The sequence below is a fragment of the Mobula birostris genome, chromosome 7, assembly GCF_030028105.1.
Source record: "Mobula birostris isolate sMobBir1 chromosome 7, sMobBir1.hap1, whole genome shotgun sequence".
In the NCBI taxonomy this organism is placed as follows: Eukaryota; Metazoa; Chordata; class Chondrichthyes; order Myliobatiformes; family Myliobatidae; genus Mobula; species Mobula birostris.
Genome location: NC_092376.1, coordinates 155,028,844 through 155,043,881, shown reverse-complemented (window position 1 = coordinate 155,043,881; position 15,038 = coordinate 155,028,844). Strand labels below are relative to the sequence as shown.

The 15,038-nt window shown below is 39.7% G+C and overlaps 1 protein-coding gene across 4 annotated transcripts in view; it reads left to right on the top strand.

Moving 5' to 3' along the window:
* Positions 1-15,038, top strand: part of LOC140200520 (uncharacterized) — a 147,923-nt gene that overhangs the window by 112,727 nt on the left and 20,158 nt on the right. For 3 of the 4 annotated variants that reach the window (XM_072263982.1, XM_072263981.1, XM_072263980.1), the window contains exons 16-17: positions 6,361-6,410; positions 13,018-13,124. In XM_072263982.1, coding sequence (XP_072120083.1) covers positions 6,361-6,410; positions 13,018-13,124 — 157 coding nt within the window. The remainder of the gene's footprint in view (positions 1-6,360; positions 6,411-13,017; positions 13,125-15,038) is intronic. The other variant, XM_072263983.1, reaches the window with a different exon arrangement.

Sequence of the window (15,038 nt, the reverse complement as noted above, 5' to 3'; positions counted from 1 at the left end):
TTACGAAAGGTTCAAAAGACTAGGTAATTATAGGAATCTAAAAGATAAAAGGCTAGCAGGAAGGAGTTTAAGAATGAAATTAGGAGAGCCAGAAGGGGCCATGAGAAGGCCTTGGCAGACAGGATTAAGGAAAACCCCAAGGCATTCTACAAGTATGTGAAAAACAAGAGAATAAGATGTGAGAGAATAGGACCAATCAAATGTGACAATGGAAAAGTGTGGATGGAACCGTAGGAAATAGCGGAGGTACTTAATGAATACTTTGTTTCAGTATTCGTTACGGAAAAGGATCTTGGTAATTGTAGGGATAACTTGCAGTGGACTGAACAGCTTGACATGTAGGTATTAAGGAAGAGGATGTGCTGGAACTTTTGGAAAGCATCAAGTTGAATAAGTCACTGGGACCGGACGAGAAAGGTTGCAGATGTTGTTCCCTTATTGAAGAAAGGGAGTAGGGATAGCCCAGGAAATTATAGGCCGGTGAGTCTTATTTCAGTAGTTGGTAGGTTGATGGAGAAGATCCTGAAAGGCAGGATTTATGAACAGTTGGAGAGGCATAATACGATTAGGAATAGTCAGCATGGCTTTGTCAAAGGCAGGTCGTGCCTTATGAGCCTGACTGAATTTTTTGAGGATGTGACTAAACACATTAATGAAGGTAGAGCCATAGATGTAGTGTATATGGATTTTAGCAAGGCATTTGATAAGGTACCCCATGCACGGCTTATTGAGAAAGTAAGGAGGCATGGGATCCAAGGAGACTTTGCTTTGTGGATCCAGAGCTGTCTTGCCCACAGAAGGCAAGGAGTGGTTGTAGATGGGTCATATTCTGCATGGAGGTTGGTGACCAGTGGTGTGCCTCAGGGATCTGTTCTGGAACCCCTACTCTTTGTGATTTTTATAAATGACCTGGATGAGGAGAGATGGGTTAGTAAATTTGCTGATGACACAGAAGTTGGGGGTGTTGTGGATAGAGTGGAGGGCTGTCAGAGGTTACAACGGGACATTGATTGGATGCAAAACTGGGCTGAGAAGTGGCAGAAGGAGTTCAATCCAGATATGTGTGAGGTGGTTCATTTTGGTAGGTCAAATATGATGGCAGAATATAGCATTAATGGTAAGACTCTTGGCAGTGTGGAGGACCAGAGGGATCTTGGGGTCTGAGTCCATAGGACACTCAAAGCTGCTACACAGGTTGAATCTGTGGTTGAGAAGGCATACGATGCATTGGCCTTCATCAATCATGGGATTGAGTTTAAGAGCTGAGAGGTAATGTTGCAGCTATATAGGGCCCTGCTCAGACCCCACTTGGAGTACTGTGCTCAATTCTGGTCGCCTCACTACAGGAAGGATGTGGAAACCATAGAAAGGGTGCAGAGGAGATTTACAAGGATGTTGCCTGGATTGGGAGCATGCCTTATGAGAGTAGGTTGAATGAACTCGGCCTTTTCTCCTTTGAGTGACGGAGGATGAGAGGTGACCTGATAGAAGTGTTCAAGATGATGAGAGGCATTGATCGTGTGGATAGTCAGAGGCTTTTCCCCAGGGCTGAATTCCCCACAAGAGGGCATATTTTTAAGGTACAGAGGAGACGTCAGGGGTAAGTTTTTTACATAGAGTGGTTAGTGCGTGGAATGAGCTGCTGGCAGCGGTGGTGGAGGCAGAAATAATAGGGTCTTTTAAGAGATTCCTGGTTGGCTACATGGAGCTTAGAAAAATAGAAGGCTATGGGTAAAGCCTAGGTAGCTCTAAGGTAGGGACATGTTCCGCACAGCTTTGTGGGCCAAAGGGCCTGTATTGTGCTCTAGGTTTTCTATGTTTCTATGAACCAATGGGTCATAGTGATATTCAACACCATAAGGAGCACCAACTATATATTTCCGATCCTAAGCCCACAATGAGAGAAGCATGACAGACTTCCTCAGAAAGTAATATGAAACGCACATGCTATATTCAAGATTCAAAGATTCAAAAAACCTTGTTGTCATTCTAACCATACATCAGCTCTGCAGGGCAGAATGAGACAGCGTTTCTCAGGGGCAGTGCAATCATAACATAACAAACGCAACACTAAATAATAAACATAACAATAAATAGTAAAACACAACAACCACATGTCAGTTAAAATCAGTTATAAGTGTCCAGTGCAAGTTAAAAGTGTCCAAAGCAGAGTCAGGTAGAGCAGCTATTTAGCAGTCTGATTGCCTATGGGAGGAAGCTGTTTAGTAGCCTTGTGGTTTTAGTTTTGATGCTCCTGTAACGTTTGCCTGATGGCAGAAGAACAAACAGTTCATGGAGAGGGTGTGAGGGGTCTTTAATGATGTACCGTGTCTTCTGGAGGCATCGACTCTGAAGAGGTCTTGGACAGAAGGTAGGGAGACACCAATAACCTTCTCTGCTCCCCTAACCACCCTCTGCAAGGCTTTTTTGTCGACAGCACTGCAGCTGGAGTACCAGGTTGTGATGCAAAACGTCAGCACACTCTCAACCACGCCTCTGTAGAATGCAGTTAAGATGTTAGTAGGGAGCGATACTTGTTTAAGCTTCCTCAGAAAGTGCAATCTCTGCTGGGCCCGATTCACAATCCCAGTGGTGTTCCTGGACCAGGTGAGATTGTCCGAGATCTGCACCCCAAGGAACTTGATGTTTTCCACTCTCTCCACTGTGGAGCCGCTGATGCTGAGGGGTGTGTGCTCAGGCTGAGACCGTCTGAAATCGACGATCATCTCCTTGGTTTTGGTAACATTAAGCATCAAGTTGTTATCCCTGCACCAGCTCTCTAGCTGTTTGACCTCCTTCCTGTACATAATTTCATCATTTTTGCTGATGAGCCCCACCACTGTGGTATCATCTGCAAATTTAATGATCAGGTTCTCCTTGAATCTGGCTGCACAGTCATGTGTTAGCAGTGTAAACAGCAATGGGCTAAGCACACAGCCTTGTGGGGATCCAGTGCTCAGTGTGATGGAGTCAGAGATGTTCCTGCCAACACGGACTGACTGTGGTCTCTCTGTCAAGAAATCCAGAATCCAGAGACAGGTGGCAGTGCTAAGGCCAAGCAGCGACAGTTTCTCCACTAGTTTCTGCGGGATGATGGTATTGAACACTGAACTGAAATCAACGTACAGGATTCTGGCATAAGTGTCTTTGTTGTCCAAGTGAGAGAGAACTGTGTGCAGTGTAATGGATATTGCATCCTTCATAGAGCGATTTGGATGATTAGCAAACTGTAGAGGATCCAGTGATGAGGGGAGGCTGGCTGTGATATGAGGCTTGCAAGCTCTTGCTATATCTTGCAAGCTCTATATTACCACCCTTATTAATTGAAAGAAATCTTTCCGCACCACCCCCGCTTCAATATCCAGAGTTTTGACAACACAGGCAACAACCTTGGACTCAATGACAATAAGATCAAAGAATTGATAGTGGACTTCAGGAAGTGTAAGACAAGGGGACAAGCACCAATCCTCATTGATGGATCAGTAGTGGAAAGAGTGGGCAATTTCAGGTTCCTGGGTATCAACATCTCTGAGGATCTATCCTGGGTCCAGCATTTCGATGCAGTTGCGAAGAAGGCAGGACAGCATCTACATTCCATTAGGAGATTGAGAAGGTTTGGTATGTCATTGAAGACACCCGTGAATTTCTACAGAAGTACCATGGAGAACGTTCTAACTGGTTGAATCACTGCCTGGTATGTGGTGTGGTGGAGGGGGCACTGCACAGGATTGAAATAAGCTGCAGAAAGTTGTGAACTCAGTCAGCTCCATTATGCGCACTAACCTCCCCAGCATCCAGGACATCTTCAAGGAGCGATAATGCCTCAAAAGAGGTGGCATCCATCATTAATGAACTGTCCCCTCCATTATCTAGGACATGCCCTCTTCTCATTGCTACCATCAAGGAGGAGGTACAGAAGCCTGAAAGCACGCACTCGACAATTCAGAAACGATTCTTCCCCTCTGCCACCTAATTTCTGTATGAACATTGAACCCATGAACACTAGCTCACTACTTTTTTTCTGTTTTTGCTCTATTTATTTAATTTAACTTTATTTCATTTTACTGCTGCTGCATGACCACAGATTTCACAATATAGGCATGTAATATTAAACCTGATTCTGATCACGTAGATTTGCATTCACTATCCTGGCAGCAATCATCATGACTATTCCTTTGTGCTATTTTTATTCCAAACTAAATATGTTACTAAGTTACAGCCTGGCTGTTGTGTTACACTGGCGTTTCCTCTTCCCTGTCTGTAGCTAGAGAAGACCTGCAGAGGTGGACATCAGTGAAAGCAATGCTGATCGCAGAACGATCATCATACAAGCACAGCTTCGTAGGACAATAAGTGTCACAATGTAAATTAATTGCTGATTGCAAACTCAAAGTTTGCATGCTGTAAACAGGACTGCAAGTTCGTATTTTGGAATTTTTACTGGGATACCTTGTGCCTTAGAATCTTCACTATCCCATTGTCTGTAAATATTCATTTATATCCTTTGTTGCATATTGCACTTCTTAAGGTAAATTTGATACAACTTTCACCTTTTTGGCATTCTGTCCATCTATTAACACCTCACTGAAACATGTTCTATATGGTTCAGTCAGTTATGAAAAGAAACAATGTTTAGATAATACAAAATTACTGCAAACTGTAAATAAATGAGCCAATTTCTCTCTTGTACCACACACACTGTTAAATTTTTACTTGAGTGCCTCATCTATTCAAGAATAGAAAAAAATTCTCATGAGCCAAAATCATAATTTCTACAGAAAAAGAATGCTCACAGCTCTAAATGTTGGTGCTAGCCGTCAGTGAAATACTTATATTTTGTCGTATGACATATGAAAACACTCAGTTTGCTTTCTGAATTCAAAAAAAATCTTGCCTGGAAATTCATCTCTAGTTAGTAGTGTCTACATATTTGTACCAAGTTTGTGCTCTGGCTCTGAAATTAATTCAGTTCAAGTCAAATAACTTAATGTTGGAGATGGAATGGTGCAGTTTGCTGTGACAACTACATGGCATGCTCATGCTACTACCTGTGGAATAACCTTCTAGTCATTACTCCTTCAAACACATTGACATTGTTATCTCATCCACATAAAGCCAATAGGGCGTCTTTTCTCTTTACCCCTTGAATATGTTGTAGTGTGGTAGGCCAGTTCATTGGCTATATTTAAGAGGGAGTTAGATATGGTCCTGGTGGCTAAAGGGATCAGGGGGTATGGAGGGAAGGCTGATACAGGGTTCTGAGTTGGATGATCAGCCATGATCATACTGAATGGCAGTGCAGGCTCGAAGGGCCGAATGGCCTATTCCTGCACCTATTTTCTATGTTTCTATATTAATGTGCCAATAACCTTGCCTTAATAACATGTTTGACCTGGAAGTTTTCTTTCCACAGCCTTCATCCTGTACAGGTTAGAAATAGCCCATTTAACATTATGGACTGTGCTTGTTTTGAAAGTAAAGAAAATGTCCACTACAGTATGTGGCAGATACATTTTCAAATAATGCTCCTGAAATTGGTGCTAAATGTACTGTATATGCAAATCATGTACAAATTGAACTGTGAATGATTGGAGCATATGTTATTTTCATACTGATTGAGAAGGTCTCCCCACACTTTTTAAAATTTTTATTCAAAATATCAGTGGAGTGGATCTACTGATGTCATGTTAGCTGAAGTTGTATACCTTTATAAGGTTTCCTTTAATGATGAACTTAAAGGCCAGCAAAGAATGTGACACTGATAAATATTCAAATGATTTCCATTTTAGATGTCGACTTATGAGATAATGCAGTAGAAAATGTTTTTCTTTCATGAAAGAATGAAAACCTGTATTTCTGTTGAATATTCAGATGGCAGCTCTTACTTTTAGAATCATAACTTACTGCAGACCTAGAAACCCAACCATTTTCTTTGACTTGAGACTTAATACAGGCACATAAAAGGAAGAATTTCATCATGTTGAAAATTGTTAAAGCTTTAATGAGCACAAATCCAGATAAATTATGGGTCATTTGACCTCCACTGTTGCTACATAGCGTCATTCATTTTGGCAGAGATTTTGAAATATTTGCGAGAGTCTTGAAAACCATCAATTCCTCACTAGGATCTCAGGGGATTATAAAAACCATGAGATGTTGATAGATACACAGATGTCTCCAGAATGACCCTTACAAAAGTAGTCTTATTTTAAAATGTATTGGTAAATCATAGAGATAAAGACATTCTATTTTTCTCAAAATAGATGTACATAGCTGCAAATTAAATTCATTCCTCAACTATCTGCTCATCTAATGCTACTCTGTCCATAGTTTTAAAGGATGTCTTTATGTTTTTTGTAGCTTCATCAAAGAAATGTGAATAATAAGAACATTCAGCATGGTGAAGAAATGTAAGTATTTTATTTCTGCAGGTGTTAAAAATAGTGCTTCAAATGCAGTCAACAATCTACAAGAATACTGAAGTTTAGAGGAAGGAAAGGACCTCATTGAAACCTACCAAATATTGAAAGACAGAGACAGAGCAGAACAGACAGTGGACAGAATAGACTCTGAAAGTATGTTTTCAATATTAGGAGAGTCCAGGGACAAGATCTCACAACCTCAGAGTAGAAGGACGTCCCATTAGAACAGTCACAAGGAGGAATTTCTTTAGCCAGAGGGTGGTGAAATCTGTGGAATTCAGTGGAATTCATTGCCACAGACGGCTGTGGAGGCCAAGTCATTGGGAATATTTAAAGAGGAGGTTGATAGATTTTTGATTAGTAAGGGAATCAACGATTACTGGGAGAAGACAGGAGGATAGGTTTGAGAGGAATAATAAATTATCCATGATGGAATGGTGAAGCAGACTCAATGGGTTGAATGGCCTAATTCTGCTCCTATGTCTTATGGTCTTATGATCTAATTCTGCTTGACAGAACACATTATCTGTTCTATGCAATCAATGATTGTGTGGAAGGAGAAGAGAAATATGGAAAAAAAGATTAATCTTACATCATGCAGAAAGAGCTGGTAATTATTTTATACTGTGCAGATAGGGCAGGTAGCAATGTGTGTTTTCTGGGGAAACACTGGAGTATGTTTCTTTTCAATATATGTCACTGATGGTAGTACCCCTTGAGCAAAATGGTAAAATTGACAATATATTTGTTTACTTTGGTTCAAGCATTGGAGCAGGAAAAAGGATCTTATCTGTGAATAGTGTTAACAGTCTACCGAGGTTTAGATCGTAAAAGCTGAAACTTGGCATGAAGATTAAACTTGAAAGTGAATTTCAGTCAATGTTCAGGAAAAGAGATAATACTTTCAGATTATAAGATCTACAAAAGCAAGAACTGACATTTATTAAGCAATTTTAAAATGGCAAAATATATTAATGCACATTAATATATTATTAAACAAAATTTGACACTGGGCTACAGGAACTGTTACAATAGATGATTGGTCAAAATGTTCTATTTTTATGGGCTATCTTAACAAAGGTATGCTTATAATAACACGGGAGATAAAGCATGGCCCATCAGATTCTTACAGCTCCAAAGGATCAATTCCATACTCCCACCTCCCTCTCCGTGTTTCTCTGTACTCGAACTTGTTCTCTCACAGACAAGCCCATCAGTTCACCTTTTACTGCTAATCTACATAAAGGGATAATTGACATCAGCCAATTAATCTACATTCACCTCTTTGAGACATTGGGAAAAGCTAGGCCATAATGTTGGAGAAGTGTGTTGCAATTCTGCATGGAAAAAGATGAGAGGCACAATGCTTTGGAGAGACAAATCCAGGATCATTTGGATATCTCAGAGAGATCATGTGACAGACTAAGTATTCTCCAATTATGCCGCAAGAAATCTAGTTCAAATTTCAACGATCAAAGTAAGTTTATTATCATACTACTCTGAATTTCATTTTCTTGTGGGCATTCATAGTAGAAAGAAGAAATGCAGAAGAATAAATGAAAAGCTACACACAAAGACTGAAAAACAGCTGATATGCAAAAGAAGACAAACTGTGCAAATGCGTTAAATAAAATAAATAACAATAAGTAAATAAATAAATAACATTAGTAATGTGAGTTGTGGAGTCCTTGAAAGTGAGTCCATAGGTTGTGAACTCCAGGATTTGAGCTTGACCTTTTGAGCCAGAAATTATTCAACTCAGTACTTCTGTAAAACTAGCTGCATACTTGTATATTTTTTTTCTATTTCTGTGCTATGTTTGTTTAAAACTAAAACTCATCACATGGTATTTAGTATATTCATATACAGTGGATTCCATTTAATTGAGCTATTGATTAATCGGGACAGCAGATTATTTTGGACAACTCTGAAAGAACAAAAGCTAATCAAGAAAATAGCTAGGATTCCCTTTGTTTATTTGGGGCATTACACTGCTTAGTTTTGGACAGGAAGCTGTTGCCAAACAGTTTCTAACCAGTGTCAGTTGTATGCGTTTATATGGCTATTGGACTCTACACCATGCTTAGAGTGGACAGTCCTTAAAAGGCATCTGTTGCGTGTTTCTGTTCAAAAATCAGTGATTTTTGTCACTGATAATTGGCAAGAAATAAGCAATAAGACAATTCAGAACTGTTTCGCTCACTGCAGTTTCAAGCATTCAGGCATGGAAATGTCAGAAACAGCCAGGAGTGAAAATGAAATAATTTCACTACTTCAACAAGTTAAGGACTATGAAGAATTTGAAAGTATCAATAATCATCTTGAATGTTACAATGAAAATGAAGATTTGAAGTATGCAAATGTCAAAAGCATTTTGTGAAGGCAGTCTATTATCTGCACTAGGTGTCTGCACTGTTTTTGTTCATTTACAGTCAATCAAAAGAACAGCAGTGTACAGTGAATGAATTCCTCTGTCAATAGCCATTAGGATTTAATACACAGTTTTATATTACTGTAATGGTATTGGTAGTGTTCTAATTTATTTTGTCATCATCATCATCAGCTGCTGTGCCCAGTTTGAGCTTTGGCTGCCATGGCGCACACACTCCTGTTTCGGGTCAAGTGGATCAATTCATTGGTATTCACTTCCAATTCTCTGACTGCTGTCTCCATCATCATTTGTCTTTGTGTTCCTCTTGCTTTCTTCCCTTCAATCTTTCCCATAATTACCGTGCATTCTAACTCCTCTTTCCTAATCACATGTCCAATGAAGATATGTTGCCTTTTCATGATCTCATACATTATTTCTTTTTTTGTGTTTGCTCTGTTCATGACATCGTTGTTAGATATTCGTTTCATCCAAGATATCCTTTGCATCCTCCTCAAAATCCACATCTCTGCTGCTTCATTTTGTTTCCTCATGTTACTAGATATTGTCCAACATATTACATAACTGGATAAACGTAACATTTCAGTACTCTGAGGTGGGTTGTCATGCCTAGTTTAGTATTGGTCAGTATACTCTTCATTCTTGTAAAGGTGTCTTTTGCCATCCCTATTCTTCTTTTGATGTCCATGTCGCACCTGCCATCTGATGTCACCCAGCTTCCTAAGTAGCAAAAGTTCTGTACTTGTTTTACGTCTTCCCCATTTATTCTCAGCCTGCAGATACGATTCTCCTTCTTTTTGCATATCACCATACATGCTGTCTTTTTGCAATTGATAGATAGGTCTTTGCACTTTCTTCAACAACTGTATCAATTAAGTTTTGTAGTTCTTCCTCTGTGCTTGCAATTAACACACTGTCATCTGCATATCTGAAATGATTGATGTTTTCACCACCAACTTTGATTCCTAAGATGTCTCTTATTTTTTGTAATATTGTTTCACTGTACACATTAAATAAATCAAGGGAGAAAACACACCCTTGTCTAACGCCTCTCTTGATTTTTGTAAACTGACTCACTTCTCCATCTATTCTTACAGCGGCAGTTTGTTCCCAGTACAGATTTCTGATAAGGCGGAGGTCTCTCGAATCTAGATCTAGAGTTTTCCGTAATATTTCAAATAACTTATTGTGTTTCACTTTATCAAATGCTTTTGTGTAGTCGATAAAGCAAACTGTTCTGTATTTCATTTAAATACATAATTTGTTACTCAGTTCAATGATGGTTTATCTTTATTTATATACCTTTTAAACCATTTCCATGAAACTTAGGCTAATTGAGACAGTTGCTTAATTGGGCCAAAATGTACTGGTCCCAATATATCCCAATTAATCAGAATCCACTGTATATTTATTAAAAAAAAAGTAATCAAGATATATATATATTCAGGCGCCTTGACGTTCGGCATGGGCGATCATGTCTCTCCATCCATCACGGTCCCTGACCCTCCGAATTGTAGTTGTTGCTTCCCCTGTTTCTAACCATGATGTTATTCCATCTATCATCTTCAGTCTCTGTCTGTCTCTGCTTCTACCTTCCAGCTTTCCAGTTGTAACTAAATGCTCTAATGTCTCTCTTTCCATGATGTGTCCAAAGAATTTTGATTGCTGTTTTCTGATTTTTTAAAGTAATGTATATTTTGTTTTCGTTCTCTGTAGAACTTCGTTAGTTATCCTGTCCGTATATGATATGCATAGCATTCTTCTGAGGAACCACACCTCTGCTGCATTGTTTCTTTTTTCCATTGCATTTTGTGATGGTCCATGACTCTCAGCCATACATAAGTATAGGAAGAATGTAGCAGCTGAGAGCTCTAAGGAAGATGTCAATTGCTATTTTCTTGTTCGTTAGGAATCAAGATGCATATTTTATTTTTTAAAACTGAACTTTAAAGAGCTCAGATGCTGAGATTTTTAAATTTGCCTTTTTTGTGTCCCAGCAATGCAAATTAAAAGAAATGAAGCACCTTTCATGTTCAAGCTATTGTAAACTGCTTTAGAGCCCATGAACTTCTGATACCTCCTGACAGGTCATCCACTTGAAATGCTGAATCTGTTTCTCTCTGCACAGATGCAGACTGCCTAGCTGAGAAAATTAATTATATTTTGCTTTTATTTCACTTTTGAAGTGCAGATGTTATTATACTGAACGTAAGATAATTTATTCATGGAAAACTCCCACAAGAAGTTTGATAATAACCAAACAATTCAGATATTGGTTGAAGGTTAAACATTAAAGCATGACGCTAACTGTCTTATTATTCTTTAGTAAGGTACTGTGATCCTTTACATCTGTCTGGGGGTGGGGGGGGAACAGGTTTTGTTTAATATAGCATCCAAAATATAGCGGTTCTAATGATTAAGGAGGTACACTGTCATTATGAAAAAATATTATAATTTTTTATTATTTGCACAGGGATAAAAGCTAAAACTACATAGTGATACTGCTGATAACTTTGATGTATGTGTCTAACCACTAATCTTTAATTGGTTAAGACTGCATAGTGTTCATTCCAACATACTTCTAGTCAGCAAACAACAGGAATTCTGCAGATGCTGGAAATTCAAGCAACACACATCAAAGTTGCTGGTGAACGCAGCAGGCCAAGCAGCATCTCTAGGAAGAAGTATAGTTTCAGGCCAAGACCCTTCGTCAGGACTAACTGAAGGAAGAGTTAGTAAAAGATTTGAAAGTGGCAGGGAGAGGGGGAGATCCAAAATGATAGCACAAGACAGGAGGGGGAGGAATGGAGCCAAGAGCTGGACAGGTGATTGGCAAAGGGGATTGAGAGGATCATGGGACAGGAGGCCCAGGGAGAAAGACAAGGGGGGGGTAACCCAGAGGATGGGCAAGGGGTATAGTCAGAGGGACAGAGGGAGAAAAAGGAAAGTGAGAGAAAGAATGTGTGTATAAAAATAAATAATGGATGGGGTACGAGGGGGAGGTGAGGCATTAGCGGAAGTTAGAGAAGTCAATGTTCATGCCATCAGATTGGAGGCTACCCAGACGGAATATAAGGTGTTGTTCCTCCAACCTGAGTGTGGCTTTCATAGATCTAGTCAGCTTCCTTTGTTCTCTTCCCCAGAAACTTTAAGTTATAAACAGCCCCGTTGAATTGCTCCAACCACCATCAAGTCCCAATCAACTCAAATTTCTGATGGATATTGGGTTCCATTTAAGCAATATTTATTATTGTTTATTTATTTAGAGATACAGTGCAGAATAGTCCCCTCCGGACCAATGTGCCACACCGCCCAGCAACCTACCTATTTACAGGACAATTGACAATGGCTGAATAACCTACTAACAAGTCTTTGGACTGTGGGAGGAAACTGGATCACACACAGGGAGAACGTACAAACTCCTTACAGACAGCGCCAGAAATGAACTCCAAGCTCCGATGCCCCAAGCTGCAATAGCATCACACTAACCGCTACGCTACCGAGGTGCCTTTTCGAAATACACTTAAAAAGGCACTTGTTAAAAATTCACTTTCTTGTTTTGGCTATTACAACCAATTTCCTCCCTCCTCCAGAACTACAATCCTTCAATATGTCTGAGTTTCTCGACCTTGGGCATCTTAATCACTTCTTTATTTTGTCCACTGTTGTTGATCCAACCTTCTGCAGCTAAGACCCAAGGCTCTGTGATTTACGCCCCATCCTCTTTTACTTCCTTCAAGGGAACCAAAACCAACTTTTCTGAACAATCTTTTGATCATCTGCCTAGTGCAGCTTGTTGTAAAGTTGTCTCTGACAGTACTCTTGTGAAATACCCTGCAGTGTTTTGTTGTGTTCAGCATGCTTTACAATGACAGTCTATTGTTGTTCAGAGGGACAGGATGTGAATTCAGCCTTGTAAATTCCCTGTATGTTAAAGCAGAGCTGGGCACACAGTACTTACCCTTAGGAAAAATGGATGCCCGAAGAATGACTCAAATTTATGTTCTGCCCTATTCATTCAAGAATGCAGTTACAGAATAAAGCTATTCAAAACCTTCAAAAAGCTTTTTTTTTTCTGTACTGTCAGAAACTGGTGGATTTTTTTCTGTACTGTCAGAAATGTGAATGAAAAGCTAAAAGAAACGGTTTCTCTGTGTGAATGAGATACAAAGCCAAAAATGGTGAAAGAACTCATTTATATTACAGATACTTGGCTTTGTATTCCTTTGCTCCCAACAAAGATGATGAACTGGAACTCAGAGAAGGAGACCTTGTTAGTGTTATTAGCAAATGGGATGATGGTTGGTACTTAGGCAAGTATGAATATTTTAATGTACATTTTAATCATGTTGTATTCTTTAGAGTCCCATAGATTGAAATGTATAAGAATCATTTCACTGTAGAATGAGTCACAAGATGTAAAGCAAGTATCGCCTGTACCACAAAATGCAGTTACTCAGCTGCCTCATATTAGGCAGCCCTCAGTTCACTTTCACTTTGAATCTGCACTATTCACAATGGCCTGAAATTCAGACATATTCTGATTACTGTACATGTCCAAGGTTGCCTATTTCCAGAGCATAATTGCAATCACATGGGCCAGAAAATTTATCCAAGCATTTACAATTTGCCCTTTTATGTCTTTGTTGATTGCCAATGGGATAATGCCATTTTCTCCGCACATATTGTTAAGAAATTAGGCCATACTGTTCTGAGGTATATCTATCATTGGTATCTCTTCAACCAGGTTTTAATAGTGCAGCAGCACTAATTAAAGGTGGGCTCTTACAGTACTTCTCAGCCCGTTGCTGGTAACCCACCCCAAGTAGGTACTCTTTATTTATCTAAGTGATCTATTCTCCTTTGTACTACACTCGCACCCTGCTCAACTGTGTCATCCCACCATGAATATTAAGATCTGAATTTCCAACCTCCTGCACCTACCTGAGGTCCTTGTCCCTGCCATTTGTCCCCACACTGTTAAAGGTTTCAATCCCTGGACACCAAATTTCAGGCTTCTTGTTTTGGCCAGCAGCCCAAAAAAGTCCCAAATAAAGGTCTAACCATTGGCTCTCTGGTGTCTGAATGTGGCTGAAGTCCCAAGAGCTGTATTTTCCTTTGTGCTGTCCGTAGGCAATAAAGGAAAATGTGCAACAGGAATTTGTTGGAGCCAACCCATGAACAAAACAGTCTTTGTCTTTCTGCATAAGAAAACCATTGTACATTTTAAAAGGCACAGATCAATATAGAGACCTCATTCAGAGTATATCAATGCATATTAAGAGTAAAAGGGCGGCTAAGGATAAAATAGGTGCCCTTAAAGTTCACATAGCTGTAGAACAAAAGGAAACAGAAGAGATTTTTAATGAATATTTCTCTTCAATTTTTACCGTGGGGAAAATGGTAGAAAGTAAGGAAATGGGGGAAATGAGTAGTGTTGTCCTGGATCCTATAAGAATTAGCAGAAAAATATTGGGGTTTTAAAGTAGTTTTAGGCGGATAAATCCACAGGGCCTGACTTTTGCTTCGTCCATGGCTGCTGGTGAGGTTCCAGAGGATGCAGTACGTTTATTTAAAAAGAGTAGCAAAAACTAGTCAGGAAACTACAGACAAGTGAGTGTAAAAGAGAATCTACTAACATCTGGAGAGACAAGATCTGACTCAGAACAGTCAACATGGATTTGTGTGTGGGAAGTTGCATCTGACATGTCTGTTGGAGTTCTTTGAGAAGGTAATCACAAGGGTAGATGAAGGTAGGTAAGGGTGTTGCAGGGGAAGTTGTTTACCTGGACTAGTGACGCCTTTGACAAGGTATGTCATGGCAGGCCAGTCAGGAAGGTTAGATTGCATGAGATCCAGGGGAAGATAATGAATTGCATTCAGTAAGAAACAGGGTGATGGTTGAGGGTTGTTACTCAGGTAAGAGGCCTATGTCTTGTGGTGCCATGGGACCTAGTGATTATATACAGTAAACAAGTTAGATGTGAATGTACAAGGCATGGTAAGCAAGTAGTACTAACCATATCTTGTACTGTACATTCAAATGACCAGTTCAGATGTTGGTGCGTGGACAAGTGGTTAAGGCGTTGGACTAGTCATCTGAAGGTCGCGAGTTTGAGCCTCGTCTGAGGTAGCGTGTTGTGTCCTTGAGCAAGGCACTTAACCACACATTGCTCCTGCACATTTATAGCCCAGCGGTGGCAATTGGTGCAGTATGGACAAAGCAA